Source organism: Sus scrofa, chromosome 1 (assembly GCF_054392235.1).
Source record: "Sus scrofa isolate SSC_HxYL_T2T_F1_AM1 chromosome 1, Sscrofa_HxYL_maternal_Yorkshire_Landrace_v2.0, whole genome shotgun sequence".
Classification (NCBI taxonomy): Eukaryota; Metazoa; Chordata; class Mammalia; order Artiodactyla; family Suidae; genus Sus; species Sus scrofa.
Genome location: NC_139383.1, coordinates 284,020,984 through 284,036,065, shown reverse-complemented (window position 1 = coordinate 284,036,065; position 15,082 = coordinate 284,020,984). Strand labels below are relative to the sequence as shown.

The following is a 15,082-nucleotide window of genomic DNA, read 5'->3' as shown; positions in this document are numbered from 1 at the left end:
AATATTCACTGAGTTATTCATTTATAGCTTTCATAAGAGGAAAAAACTTTAAAGACAAAACTTTTGAAAGAAACCCTCGGGGTTCCCGTTGTGGCTCAGCAGAGATGAACCTAACATCCATGAGGTTGGGGGTTCTATCCCTGGCCCTGCTCAGTGGGTCGAAGATCTGCCATTGCCCTGAGCTGCGGTGTAGGCCACAGACGCCGCTCAGATCTGGCGTTGCTGTGGCTGAGGCATAGACCGGCAGCTGTGGCTTCAATCGGACCCTAGCCTGGGAACTTACACGTGCTGCACCTGCGGCGGAGGGAGAGCGGGAGGGAGGAGGGAACCTTCATTGACCAAGGCTGCCGAATGGAGTTCAGAACCAGGGCAGAGCCCAGAGCACCCAGCACTCAGGTCTTCCCAGTAACGGTGCGTCTGAGCGCAAGTACCAGACTCTCACCAGCTTAAGCCCTAAATGCTAATTGATTATGAGAACACCACGGTGTCTCAGAGAATCCAAGGAAAGAAACGCCACCAGCCTCCATAATGTGCACCCGGAGACCCACTCTTCCCATCACTTCCCTCTTGCTTCCCTTGCCGTCTGCTTGTCCAGGCTCAGGGCACCCCACCAGTCCTCACTTCCGACCACCTCCTGTGCCCCTGGCCCAATCCCTGGGACGGAGATTCTGATTGGCCCAGCTCTAGTCAGGTGTCCAGCCTTGGTCCAATCAGATATGACCAAGGGGGCGGAGTCAAGCACAAACACGTTGGCTCTGGGCCGAGGCTTGAGGAGCGGGGACAGAGGGCACTTTGCAGCCCGCTTGGGTTACTGTGCTCATGCCTCCTCTCCCCACCTCCGGGCCTCAGATTCTGTCTGTGCTCTTGTCCTCTCTGCTCAGGCTTCTCTTCTTACTCGGGGTCTTCCTCCCTTGTAATGTAGGCTACTTAAGGCCGTCCAGCCGTGGTGGGGAAACTTCGTGTGCAGTCATGGCCCCCATTCCAGGAGGTGATGGTGGGCTGTGGGCAGGATGCCCCTAGGTATGCCACCTAAATTCGACTCAGTTTCCCTGGCACGTGCCTCAGGGCCACAGTTGGTAGCCCAGTGCCAGGCTGCTGGGCGAGGGTCTGACCAGGTGGGCGCTCCTGGAGTCTATGGTTTTTGCTGGAGACAGGGGTCTATTCTTCCCAATAAACAGGGTTTCTGGCAAAAGGCGGCCTTGGGCAGCACTCAACTCAGAAAACACAAAGGTTGGTTTAAGAAAAGCGTGCCTGACTACACATACACACACGTGCACACACACACACACACTCTTTTACCCCCTCTCTGCAGAAATAAAGAAACGAAAGACGAATGTATTATTTTTTTTTAATCATCATTTTACAGCCCCTTACGGCAGCCACCCCCTACCCTTCCGTTTGCTGACCACTTCTGCAGGCTGCAAGGGATCAGGGAACAAAGCTGGGGCCTGGCACCCCCACGACACTGCTAGCCCCGGAGAACAAGTCACAGTTGCACAGGATCACAACAATTAGCAGCTGTACTTGAGAGATGGGCAAAGTGAGGGGGCCCAGCTCCTCATTGTCACCCAGCCTATTTGGCAGTGACCTTGCTCTGGAGGCGATGATATTCCTTCAGCCTGTAAACCAGATTCAAAACAAAGAAAAATGTAAATTGACAATGACAACATGCACTCAGTTCAATTAATTCAGGCGGAGCTGGGGTGGGGGGGGGCAGCTGTTTGTTAAGATGTGTGTGATGTTGTCTTTTTTTTTTCTCCCGCTCTTCCTTCTCCTGCCCTGGCCCCTCCTGCCCCCCAATCAGGATAATGTAATTAATTTATCTTAGGGCAAAAACATTGCTTGTCATTGTTGTAGACAAAGCATTTAACTGGCAATGGGAGAGATAAAGAGGCCATTATGAAAACCTGAAGTGTTTGGAGCCATTTAAAAGGGTTTGCAGAGTCATAAAATACAAACAGGGTGAAGGAGGCGGGGAGGTGGAGGTGACTAGGGGGGAGGGGAGAGCACCCAGGGCGGTTGGGCTGGAGGGCGGTCAGGCCAGACTTGCCGTCTCTCCCAGTCTTGGCTCCAGGGGCAGGATGCTGGCTCTGGGAGGAAGTGGCCCTGTGCTGAGGGCAGGTTATCAGGGAGAGGAGAGAGAGAGACTCATGCTTTATTCCCAACCCCAAGCCCCATGAGAAGGAAGCTGGGGATTAAGAACCTGGAACTGGACAGACAGGCCTTCCTGCAGCTCAGGTATGGGGACGCGAAGGCAGGAGCTGGCCAGGTGACCTTCCAAGGCTTGCTTTCTTTTTATGTGTGTGTGCGGCACGCCCTTGGCAAGTGAAAGTTCCCGGGCCAGGGACCAAAGCAGAGCCACAGTAGTGACAGTGCCGAAGAGGATGGAAGCAGGTTGCATCCAGAGCCCTGAGGATGCTGTGATCAAGGGGTCAGGATGGTGGGGCTTGTCTAGGGCAGGGCGGTGCTCAGAGCATCGAGGTCCCGGCAGAGCCTGTTCCCCCTACTGAGGGTCTGAGGACACACCGGGGCCTGGAGCTTCTCACCTGAGGGAGTTGATGTTGATGAAGCCAGTGGCATCGACTGGCTCGTAGTCTCCCTGAACATTCATGCTGCAAGGAGAGAGCAGAAGCTTGTCAGCGCCCCCAGCCAGGCCTTGCTCTTGCATCCGAGGTCCAGACACCCAGGCATCTCCCCTATGTTGATTGACCCTCCCTGCACTCCGGCTTTTCCTTCCATGGCTTCCAATTCAGGGAGCCCTACCCTGGACCAGGCCTCGTGCCGGGGCTGGAGAGCAGGGAGCCACTTCTTTGCTATGCAAATGGACAGCTTGGGTCCTGGCCCAGCCAGCGCTGCCAGCCCGGTGAATGGTGAACACCCACGAACCGGAGCACCGTGTCTGTAACCTGAGGACAGGTCGAAGCCAGCTCTGCTCTCGTGCCATGGGGGGCTTGGAGAATGGTCCAGTGAACAGCTGATGATGTCTAATGGCCTGAAGGCCTGGGAGGCCAGGGATCACACACCAGACAGCCCAGCTCTGTGTGACAACATCCCTCAAGCTGCAAGAGGCCCCAGCATTCAAGATTTGTCCAGTAAATCCTTTGCACCCAACGAGGGGGACCCCATGGAATCCATCACACCCAGGTACCCAGACCAGGCTGAAAAGTGCCTGGTCAACCCCCACTGTACTCAACAGATCGCCTCCGCCCCATCTGCAGTTTCCACCTTACGGACTGGACAGCCGTCATCTCTTGGCCGTTCTCACTTAGCTGCCCTTTGGAACCCTTCCCAACCAGTCATTCAGGTCCGGCCACCCGGGTGAGCATCCTGGCTCCAGCCCCCCCACAGTGCTTAGGGCAGACACCTGCTCTTTGAGCTTCAGCCTTTGACCTGTGAAATGGGGCTCTCTGCCTTATCATCGGCTCCAAATGATGGAGCTGGCACCTGGCAAGAACTCGCTGTTACTAACATCATTCATTCATTCACACATTCACTTACTCAGGTAGTTATTAAGCACCTACTATCTGCCAGGCACTGTGCCAGGTGCTGAGAAAATAAGAACATGGGGGGGGGAGGTGCGTGGCCAGTGCAGACATAAGCAATCAATCACCCATCTGCCTTTGAGAATTATGACCGTGATACCCTCTTTGAGGACAAGTTCAGGGCGCTATGGTCTCAGATCTGACTCCATAAGGCCACCCTCTGAGCCCCCCCCACCCCAGGGGAAAGGGGGTCCCTCCCATTTCTCACGGGCCCCTTGCTGCGTCCTGCCCTGAATCAGCCCCTTGTCTGCATGTCTGCAGAACTCCAGCCTCAGGACAAAGCAGTCTCAAGGTTCTCGATGACAAGGAGGTGGCCTGTCCCCTCAGGAGCCTTCTCCAGAGAGGTGAGATTGAGAGGGGGGAGGGCGGAGGGGATCTGCCGTTTTCCCGGGACCCCAAGGCCGTGCCTCTGACTGGCTCTTTGTGCACCGTGGACTTTGTACAACAAACAAACGGGGTCCCTGCGCCCGGCTGCCCTGCCACTCGTTCAGGACTTGGGCTTTGCGCCTCCCCCACCGTGCCCTCGCCTTGACCTTCAGGGGACTCCCACGCTCACGGCACCCCTCCTTTTCACCTCACTGGCCCCTCCTGGGCTCAGGTGGCTGAAGCCACCAGGAACCGACCATCAAGTCCTCTGTGAGGGGAGGTGGCATCAGGGCTCCGAGGGGGTGCCGCTTGGCACCCTCGCCAGGCAGAGGAAGAGCTGGACCAAACCCAAGCATCAGCTTCCTTGAATGGCCTTTACCGACCTTGCTGGGGGTGATAAACGAAGCTTAACACGGTCCCTACCCCGACCCTGCAAACCATCACGAGCAGGCTTCGGACACCCAGCCTGGCTCCCGCTGTCTGAATCACCTCGTCCCCTTGGGAAGGGGCCCTGCGCTCAGCCCAGGGAGAAAGCAGGGCTGGGACCCCCTTCCTGCTCCTCCAGGTCCATCTCTCATGAGTCAAAACAAACTCTCCCCCTCTATTCCCCCCCCACGGGCTCTCCAGACACCCGAGCAGCCCCTGCAAAGAGACCTGTCCCACCAGACTGCCGAAGAGTTCCCAGGGGTGTTTCTTGGGAACTGAGAAACCTCTTTTTAAAAATCATGGTTGGGGTGGGGTGGGGTGGGAGGGGCTGGTGGAAAAAAGAGTTTACAATGATTTTTTTTTTTTTTTACCTCCCCTGAAGGTCTACAGAAAACCTCTGTGCTTTTATTTTTGTTCATTCGAGTGGCTCTGACCTGCTCTATAATTACGTTACTTTCTACCTACTGTGCCGCGGCATTTCCAGTTCTGCTGCCTCTCGCGGCTTCCTTGCTGGTCCCTGTGACGCTGTCACTCAAGGGCTTTCAAGTCAGCGATGTAGAAATGAGAAAGAAAAGGGAAATGGTCGGAGACACAGTGAGAATAAATGCTCCTGCTTTTCTCTCTTTTTTTTTCCCCTTTCCCTTTTTACTTTATTCATTTAATCTCCCCGAGTGAGGCTGTAAGGCTTAATGAAGGGTTGGACAGATTATTAGAGGCTGTTGATTTGGAGGGGGAGGGAAGAAAGAGCCAGAGAGAGAAAGAGAGAAGATAATTTGACATTTACCCCGACTGATCTAAACTGATTCGGTTATATTTATGGCTTATAAAGTGTTTAGAAAGATTGAGGGGGGGGGGAGAAACACAACATGGCAAAGAGAAGGGACAGAGAAAAATAATATTGACTGCCAAACAAAACTCGTGCTTTAATTCCTGACCGGCTTCCGGGAGGGGGAGAGGTGGCCTCAGCTGGAGCTGAGCCGGGCCTGGGACTTGAGTCAGGTGGGGCTGCCTGTCCCCACCTCTTGTTTGGCCAGGTGACCTCCAAAGGGTCAAGCCCACCTTCTCAGTCATGTCACAAACACAGGTGCAGCTCATAGGCAACTGCTACCCTTGACACACCGTCCACCAGGGCTCCCCAACTGCGGTGCCCTCGGCCTGGCCCATCATGTAGGAAGGTTTCCTTCTGGCTCCTTCTCATCTGACTATATGTGTCCAGTGGCCAACTAGAGTTCCCCTGGCAGACCTCAATGAAAACGCATCCTTGAGATGCTCAAGTCCAAAGGCATGACTGCCCCTGCCTGGTTCCCTCACCTCCATCATCACCACCAAAATGTACCCAGTGGCTCTGGCCAAAAAAACCCAGCGATTCTGGATTCTTCCATCTTCCTCCCCACCCAAGCCCTTTCAATTCCACCTTCTAAAACTCTGCCAAGTCCATCTGCTTCTCTCTCTTCCCAGAACCATCTGCCTGGTCCAAGCCATGACTGCATCCCTCAGGGAGCCCTGGTTCCCACCTTGCCGCTCCCATCTTACTCCCATCCATTCCCCAGAGCAGCCAGAGGGGTCTTAGCCATAGGTCTGATGGTGTCCTTCCCTTTAAGATCTGGCTCTGGGACCCTCACACTCAGGTCCTTATCATGTTGGGGATGTTCTGGATTCTTCCAAGGCTCAGAACCTCTGCACAGGACATGGTCTCTCTGGAAACTCTCCCACCCCCTCTCCAGCTGGCTCACTGCCTTCTGGAGACCAGCTCAGAGAAGACTTCTGGGGTGAGTAGTGGGGGAGGCTTCTCCCTCATCCCATTATTATACCCAGCTAGGGTATCCTGTATCTCCACAGAGCCCAGGAGCACCTTCCCTCATCCCATAGGTGGGTGATCCCTCGATTGGGGTCTTCCTTGCCAGCTAGCCTGGAGGTGCCAGGAGGGCATAGATGGTGTGGATACTCTTCAGGACTGTGTCCTCTGTGCCCTGCATGTGCTCAGGCACATATTTGTTGAGAAGACCAGTCAGAGCAGACACCGGACTGAGGGTGTCAGCTGGGTGCCAGGGGCGCCTACCTCACCAGCTCCTCGTTGTAGAGGGACAGTGGGGACTCCCGGCCGAGGATGTACACCTGGCCCTTGAAGACGGACACCTGCACCTTCCCTTCCACACGCTCCTGGGATTTGGCGATGCAGTGGCGGACAAATTCACACTCGGGGCTGTGCCAGAAACCTGTGGGGAGGAGAGAGCAAGGGTGCTGCCTGCCTGGGTCCAGGACACAGGGAAGGGCAGATGTGAGCCTGGGGGGGCAGTCATGCACCTGCCTCCTCACTGTGGAGTTCACGTGCCCTTGTCCTGTGACCTTGAGGGATTCTTGTTTTTGTTTTTGTTTTGTTTTGTTTGTCTTTTAGGGCATCCCCTGTGGCATATGGAGGTTCCCAGGCCAGGGGTCGAATCAGAGCCATAGCCGCTGGCCTACGCCACAGCCACGGCAATGTGGGATCTGAGCTGCATATGCGACCTAACCACAGCTCATGGTAACATCAGCTCCTTAACCCACAGAGAGAGGCCAGGGATCAAACCTGCGTCCTCAAGGATACTAGTCAGATCCATTTCCACTGAGCCACGACAGGAACTCCAGGATTCTTGTGGAAAGGAGGGTTCCTTCTACACTGCAAGGCAGTCACCTCCTCCCCTCCACCAATGGTCAGGACGAGGGGATCTAACCCATTGGGTCATGCTGCAGACATTCCCGTAGTGCCACAGGGCAGGTGCTGGGGAGACGGTGGTGAAGGGGCCTGTCCTTTACTCACTGAGTGGAGCGGGGGTGGGGGGGCTCAGTCTTATCAGGGCAGGAGACAGTTGGGCAGGAGACCCCAGGTAAGACACAGACATAGGAGCTCCCGTCGTGGTGCAGTGGGTAACGAATCCGACTAGGAACCATGAGATTGTGGGTTCGGTCCCTGCCCTTGCTCAGTGGGTTAACGATCTGGCATTGCCGTGAGCTGTGGTGTAGGTCGCAGACACGGCTCGGATCCCGCGTTGCTGTGGCTCTGGCGTAGGCCGGTGGCTACAGCTCCAATTCGACCCCTAGCCTGGGAACCTCCATATGCCGCAGGAGCGGCCCAAAGAAATAGCAAAAAGACAAAAAAAAAAAAAAAAAAAAAGACACAGACACATGTCCCTGGGCCTGAGCAATGGTGGTGCCCAGCCGGGTGGTGTGTTTGGTCAGAAAGACCATGGGTACATGGCCTTCGCCTCTCTCTGCCTGTTTCTCCATCTGCTCCCCGCTCCCAGGGCCAGCAGGCCTGCTGTGCATGGAGGCCCCAGGCTCAGAGGCTGCTGAGAACACTGGCTAAGAGCCAGGAAGAGCCCCACTCTCAGGATGGGCAGCCCCCTTGGAAATCAGTGGGGCTGTCTTTACAACACTGCAAATGTTTTTAGGAGTTCCCGATGTGGCACCACGGGATCAGAGGCATCTCTGGAGCCCTGGGATGCAGGTTCGATCCTTGGCCTGCACAGTGGGTTAAGATCTGGCATTGCCACAGTTGTGGCTTAGGTCCCAACTACTGCTCGGATCTGATCCCTGGCTGGGGAACTCCACATGCCAAGGGGAGGCCAAAAATGAAAAAAAAGGAAGAAAAATACTGGTAATATTTTCATATGCAAAGATGTCCACATAGAAAGCAGAGGTCCTGTGCTGAGTTCTCCATCTGCACCAGCTCTTCAGATCCTCCTGAACAGCGCCAGGAGGAAAACCTCTCTTAGCCTTGCTCTTTGCTGCATAAAGAGTGTCAGGCTCAGGGGATTCCAGAGACTTCTCCAAGATTACACAGGCTGCCATGGGGGGGTCCCCGGCCTGACCTCAGGGGGCCCAAGGTATAACAGCTCTGCTTCATGAGATCATCTCAGAGCTTTCTCGTCTGTACCTGTGACATGCCGTTGGAGGTACCTGGAGAGAGGTGCTGCCTCCCGCGACACCCAAATTTGTCCCCCAGATCCCTCAGCCAGGAAGGGCCACCTGTTCAGGCCACGGCCCCCCTCAGTATGCCGGGGGTCTGGACAGAGGCTTCTCTCAGTCTCTGCTGAGGGCAGGGGGGCCGTAGCTGGGGTTGGGGGAGGGCCAGGTGAGGGGTAGGGTTTCCCTGAAACGGAGCTGGGAAGGTGAGCCCACCTGGGCAGCTGTGGGGCCAGATGGTGTGCGATCTCCTGGCCTGATAAAGGGCCAGGTCAGCCCTGGGTCTGTGGCTATTGTTGGCGGACCGGGCCCCCAGGGGCACCTGCTGAGGCCTTCCGTGGGAAAGGGGAGCAGGCCCCTCCGCCTTGGGGGCTGGTGGCTGGCAGACAGGGGGGAGGGCCGGGCGGGGAGAGAAGGGGTGGCTCCTGGCCATTTGAGGTCACATCTGGCTCTACCTTGACAAGCAATGTAATCTCTTTGTGCCTTGATTTCCTCGTTTGCACAGTGAGGTAATTCTAACCACTCCCCAGGGGGCTGTGTCGACTCCGCGAGTGTTTTGCTTTCGAGATTGACTTTTTTTTTGCTTTTTGGGGCTGCGCCTGCAGCACATGGAAGTTCCCAGGCTAGGGGTTGAATTGGAGCTGCAGCCGCCAGCCTATGCCGCAGCCATAGCTGCAGCAAGCAGGATCTGAGCTGCATCTGTGACCTACACAATAGCTCTTGGCAACGCCAGATCCTTAACCCACTGATGGAGGCCAGAGATCGAACCAGCATCCTCATGGACACTAGTCAGGTCCTTAACCCGCTGAGGCACAAGGGGAACTCGCTTTTGAGTTTTAAACACAGCCTCCAGCAGCCCTCATTGAGTATGGGGAGACAGATGCCCAGAGAGGGAAAGAGCCTTGACAAAGCCACACAGCGAGATCCTGAGCGCTCCTGACTCTAGCCCAGACCTCTGTGGGAGGGGACACGGATGCCACCCATCCCCCACCATGCTCCGGTGGCCAGGCCATCTTTCTAAGTTAGGATAAATGGAACTTTCAGTTCCCAGGCTGGAAGCCAGGCGGAAGACAGAGACAGAGATAGGGGGGCAGAGACCCCTGCAGGAGCACCTGGCTTAGACTTTATCTCAGGATCCTCCCCGCCCCCGTGGGGGCCTCACGTTCAGATTTCTCCTCCCAGCAGACCCAACCGGGGCTGGGGGACAGTGAGACTGGGGTGCTGCCCTGGGGAGACCCTGCACGTCCCAGGCTGGGGAAAGCTCTGTGGGTGGGGCTGGGCCAAATTCTGCACCACCTGGGACCACAAGCCGTTGTGCGTTATACCCATGTGACTGCAGAAGAAACTGAGGCGAGGGGAGAGGTGGGCTCCCCCCCAAAGTGAGATGGGTCCTGGGGCTGGGGGCCTGCGGGGATGACTCTGCGGGGTGGGCCCAGTGTCTGAGCAGAAGGGCCACAGGGGCTCCCTGGATGCGACGTGCCACAGCAGACGGGCACAGTCTAACAGGAGAGCTAGGCAGAATGCAGAAGGGACCTGGTCAGGTGCCTTTTATTCAACAGGAGAGGAACTGAGGCCCAGGGAGGAGACAGACCTACTCGAGATCAGAGGCAAGGCCCTTTTTCCTGCGCCCATGCTCAGAGACCATGCCAGGCACTGTTTGAGCAGCTTTGCCAATATCCGTGCATTTAATCCTCCTGGTAAGACAGGCAGAATTATCCCCACTGCTCAGAGCAGGACACTGAGGCCCAGAGAGGTTTAATAAGTTGCTCAGGCAAACTTCTGCTCTATAACACTTATGCATCCCTAATGTGAGAAATCCTAGCCAACAGCCCCACTGAGCCGCTGGGGGAACAGGCTGCTGCCTAAGGCTGACCTTGACATCTATGGGCACCTGGGTGCAATTAGAATTAATAACAACCCCCTGGAAGGGGCCTCTACTAGGAGGTTTTGCTTTTTTTTTTTTTTTTTTTTTTTTTTGGGCGCATGCAGAAGTTCCCAGGCCAGGGGTTGAACCTGTGCCACCGCAGTAACTGGAGCCGCTACGGTAACAACACCAGGTACTTAACTGGCTGAGCCAAACGGGAACTCCCACTCTGAGGTTTTATTTCCTTTTAAACCTAAGCACTGTAGCTCATCGGGGGATTTAGAGGCTTCGGTGGGTGACAGCAGTGACTCAACCCAGGCAGCTGGGTCAGAGGCACTGGCCCCACAGCCAGGAGCCCAGCTGTGCCCCAGACACTCAGGGGCTCCCTATACACACCACCGCACCTCTGGATCACCCCCTGCTGATGGCCCCAACCCTCCTAGCCACCTCCCTGGGATCTACCAGAGTGGCCGAGAACTTGGCCTCTGTAGCTGGCTTGTGCTAGGCTCAAGGCCACGCTCAGCAGCTGTGACACCTTCAACAACTGTCTACACTGTGTCCCTCTGGGATCGGGGGACATCCGCCACTTCCCAGCTCAGGGCCATTGGCAGAGATCTAACATAGGGAGAGAGGCCGGCAGCCCGGCCCCCCTCGGCCTCCGAGGACGCCCTGGGCGCAGAAGCAGCCCCGGCCAGGTGCTGTCCCCCGTCACAGCCTGCCGTGTCTTAATGACGCTCCCCTTTGTAACCAAAATCCACGTTTCTGTGTGGAAACCCCGTTGCGAGAGAGCTTGCAGGAGACAATGGTATTTAAACACCTGTCTGTACCTGGGAAGGGGGTCGGGGGACGGGGCTTCGGAGCTGTTGGGAACGATGGGAGGGAGAAATAATGCCAGCCAATACCCACCGCTGAAATCCGAGGAAGAGCGACAGCAACGAGGAGGTTTTGGAGGAAAGAAAACCTCGCCGTGGGGGGCTAGGGGAAGAGGCGAGGCTTGGTATATAAGCCAGTGGGGGCTCAAGCTAGGCGGTTACTCTAAACTTTAACTTTCCCGAGGTCCCTTGACATCCAGGACCCCAGAGACGGCAAGGCCAGCCTCAGGCAGCAGCCTGCCCTTCCAACAGCTCAGAGGGGCTGTTGGATACGATTTCTCAAATGAGGGAGACTTGATATTATAGAGCAGAGTCAGCCCTTTTCAGGAAGGGCCAAACGGACACTATTTTGGGCTCTTTGGGCTATGCAGCTACTCACCTCTGCCGGGGAGTTCCAAGGGAGCCCCAGACAGCAAGCACACGAACGAGCAAGGCTGTGCCCAAAAAACTATTTTTTTTTTTTTTTTTTTTTTTAGGTCTGCATTCATGGCATGTGGAAATTCCCAGGCTAGGGGTAGAATCAGAGCTGCAGCTGCCAGCCTACACCACAGCCACAGCAATGCCAGATTTGAGCCGCATCTTCGACCTACGCCACAGCTTGTGGCAACGCCAGATCCTTAACTCACAGAGCAAGGCCAGGGATCGAACCCGCACCCTCATGGATAGTAGTCGGGTGGCTTAACCCACAGAGCCACAACGGGAACTTCCAAGAAACTATTTATGGACACTGAAATTTGAATTTCCTATCATTTTCATGTGCCACAAAGTATTGTAATTTTTAACGTGGAGTTTCCCTGTGGCCAAGCTGTTCAAGACCTGCCATTGTTACTGCTTGTGGCTCAGGTTTGATCCCTGGCCTGGGATCTTCTGCCTGCCACAGGTGCAGCCAAAAGCAAAAAAATTTCCCCAACCGTTTAACAATGTAAAAACTAGTCTTAGCTCGTGGGCTGAACAAAAACAGGCAATGGGCTGGATTTGGTCCCAATTATTTTAACATGAGGGCTGATCTGGAGTCAGGAGGCCTGGGTTCCAGTGCTGCGACAACAGGTAAGGTGCAGAAGCTCAGCCTCCTCACCTGTAGCGTGGAGCTCAACCCCCACGCCACGCATGGGTTGGGCACACAGCCGACCTAGTGATTTCCCAGGGGAGACCTGGCCCATGCAATGCCCAGCGGCTCCGGGTTCTGCCTGGAGACAGGCTGACCTGGGGTCAAATCCAGCTAGGCCCCTTCCAGTTGTGTATCTTTACAGCAGCTCCTGTGGTTCTGAGCCTCAATCTCTGGCTGTTTAGTTTCGTAGGAAGTTTGGGACACCCCCTGGGATGGCTCGGGTCCCCACACGGTGCCAGGCACCCGGCACGTGCTGGATAAAGCTTGGCAGCCCTAGAGATAACACGAGATGCTTCCCGGGCCCTGCTGGGGGTCATGCGGGTGGCAGGTGGCAGAGGCAGCGGGATGCCCGGGGAGGGGGTGGGGGACCTGGCCCTTTTCCCTTGATACCTTATGAACGAGGCAGGTCCCCGCAATGTCCCCTCTCGTCCCCTGCCCTCTCTCCATCCCCTTCCACCTGCGTCTTCCGGGCTCTGCAGGCGGCAGTGGCCAGGGCAGGACTGGAGGAGGACGCCCCGGCGTCGGGAGGGGAAGGGAGCGGCTGCAGAATCTACGCACCCGTGTACACCAGCTCGGCGAATTTCAAGCCCAGGCCTTGTTTGATTTTGCGCACCTCCCGGTCCATGGTGAAGGCCTCGATGTCTAAATGAGCGTGGTAAAGAATCGTCCCCGCTGGGGTCTCGTAGATACCTAGCCATTTTTCCAGGCAGGGGGAAAGGCAGAAAAAAGAGAGAAACGCATGAAACCCAAACTGTCAGCAAATGACAAAAAAAAAAAATAATAATGACTCGTGTGACAGGAGACAAGCCGGTCGGACCCATTCACTCCCAGCTTGCCGCAAAATGCATCTGTCATTATGTTCATGCTGGGGCCACGACAGTCCACTCTGCGGCTTGTGGAGAAAATGTCTAGATGCCCCCCTTCGAAGAGGCCCTCAGACGATGGAAAATGACAGGGTTTCAGAGCCGCTCCCCCCTCTTCCCAACCCGTGCCCACCGGCCTGCGGCTGAAAACCTGTAATTAAACCAACTATGGTGGAGTCCAGGGCTCCGAATGTCCCTTCCTGCCTTCCACCGGGGAGCCAGGGGAGGGATGGCTGTGCACACGCATGCAGACGTGTGGACACGTGTGCACGCACACACGCCACCTTCAGCCAGCGGCTCCCCAGCAGTCATGTCCCTGCCGAGAAATCCTGTCTTCCTTGGTCACCTGTGCTGACCCCACTGTACAGATGGGGACACGGAGCCGGGAGGGGAAGGGACGTGGATGAAGAGGAGCAGGGAACCGAATCCAGGCCTCCGGGTCCCTGGCCGGCGCTGTGGGCCAACAGTGATGAAGGCCAAGCCCCGGAGGGCGTGGGAAGATGACTTTACTGAGTTCCCGCCCTGTCGGCTCAGACCCAAGTCCTCCATTTGCTGAACAAGTTGCTTGGACCAAATGGTCTCCGAGTGACAAGGAGGTGACCGGCTCTGGGCTGAGTGTGGCCCTGGGAGGAAGGTCTGATTAGAAGTGCCACCCTAGGGAGTTCCCGTCATGGCACAGTGGTCAACGAATCCGACTAGGAACCATGAGGTTGCGGGTTCGATCCCTGGCCTTGCTCAGTGGGTTAAGGATCCGGCGTTGCTGTGAGCTGTGGTGTAGGTTGCAGACACGGCTCCGATCCCACATTGCTGTGGCTCTGACGTAGGCCGGTGGCTACAGCTTCAATTAGACCCCTAGCCTGAGAACCTCCACATGCCGCGGGAGCAGCCCTAGAAAAGGCAAAAAGACAAGAAAAAAAAAAAAAAAAAAAAGTGCTACTCCAGGGAGCTCCTGTTGGGGCTCAGTGGGTTAGGAACCTGACTAGTATCCATGAGGATGCGGGTTCGCTCTCTGGCCTTTCTCAGTGGGTTAAGGATCTGGTGTTGCTGTGAGCTGTGGTGTAGGTCGCAGATGTGGCTTTGATATAGGCTGGCAGTTGCAGCTCCAATTTGACCCCTAGCCTGGGACCTTCCATGTGCTGCAGGTATGGCCCTAAAAAAAAAAAAAAAAATGTACCCTAGATTTGAGGACACCGAGGTACCAAGAAGCAGGACGGCTCACAGGCACATGGCAGGCTCCGTCTTCCAGCAGCGCAGCCTCGCAAGTAAAGTTCAGGTGAGCATCTTGGATAAGCCTGCCCTGTGTCGGCGCTCCTGATGGAGGGGTAATAACTGCTCCATCCCCACAAATGCCACCCCAAAGAGGTCCCCTTCTTCCCTCCACATAACATCACAGCGTTAAAGGGGCAAGTTTTCAGTTATTCTCAAAATCTACCGCCGTCATCTTTCCACCAAAGGGGTCTGTATATACACCTAGGTTCATAGAAGCATTATTCACAACAGCCAAGAGGCAGAAGGAGGAGTTCCCATGTGGCTCAGCAGGTTAAGGATCCGGCATTGTCACTGCAGTGGCTCAGGTTCAATCCCTGGCCTGGGAACTTCCAAGTAACTTGGGTGCGGCAAAAAAAAAAAAAAAAAAAGGTGGAAGCAAGCAAAATGTCCATCAGCAGATGAGTGGATAAACAAAATAAGACTTTTACATACAAGGAAATAGTCAGTCTCTCAGGGGAAGGAAGTTCTGACACCTGCTACAGCCTGGATGAGCCCTGAGGACGTGTCGTTTAGTGAAATAAACTCAAAGCCACCAAAAGACAAACATACTGCATGATCCCACTGACAGGAGGTTCCTAGAAGAATCTAATTCACAGAAGCAAAGTGGAAAGTTAGGGGCCAAGGCCTGGGCAGGGGGAATGGGGAGTTACTCTTTAACGGGGCAGAGCTTCCCTTGGGGAAGATGAGAACGTTCTGGAGAGGGTGGTGGTGGTCACACAGCAATGTGAACGTCACACTGGATGCCCCTGAACCGTGCACTTAAAACAGTGAAAACGCTAAGCTTTACGGTATGTGTATTTGACCACAATTTTAAAGATGCTTTACAAAAC

General features: G+C 55.4%; 1 protein-coding gene across 3 annotated transcripts in view; it reads right to left on the bottom strand.

Moving 5' to 3' along the window:
• Nucleotides 1-1,331: 1,331 nt before the first annotated feature.
• The window catches only part of ASS1 (argininosuccinate synthase 1), a 54,852-nt gene continuing 41,101 nt past the window's right edge, over nt 1,332-15,082 (bottom strand). For all 3 annotated transcript variants that reach the window (XM_003353686.5, XM_021070248.2, XM_084998975.1), the window contains exons 12-15: nt 12,679-12,810; nt 6,394-6,550; nt 2,547-2,612; nt 1,332-1,619 (exon numbers count right to left, since the gene is read on the bottom strand). In XM_003353686.5, coding sequence (XP_003353734.1) covers nt 1,574-1,619; nt 2,547-2,612; nt 6,394-6,550; nt 12,679-12,810 — 401 coding nt within the window. In that variant the 3' untranslated portion in view covers nt 1,332-1,573. The remainder of the gene's footprint in view (nt 1,620-2,546; nt 2,613-6,393; nt 6,551-12,678; nt 12,811-15,082) is intronic.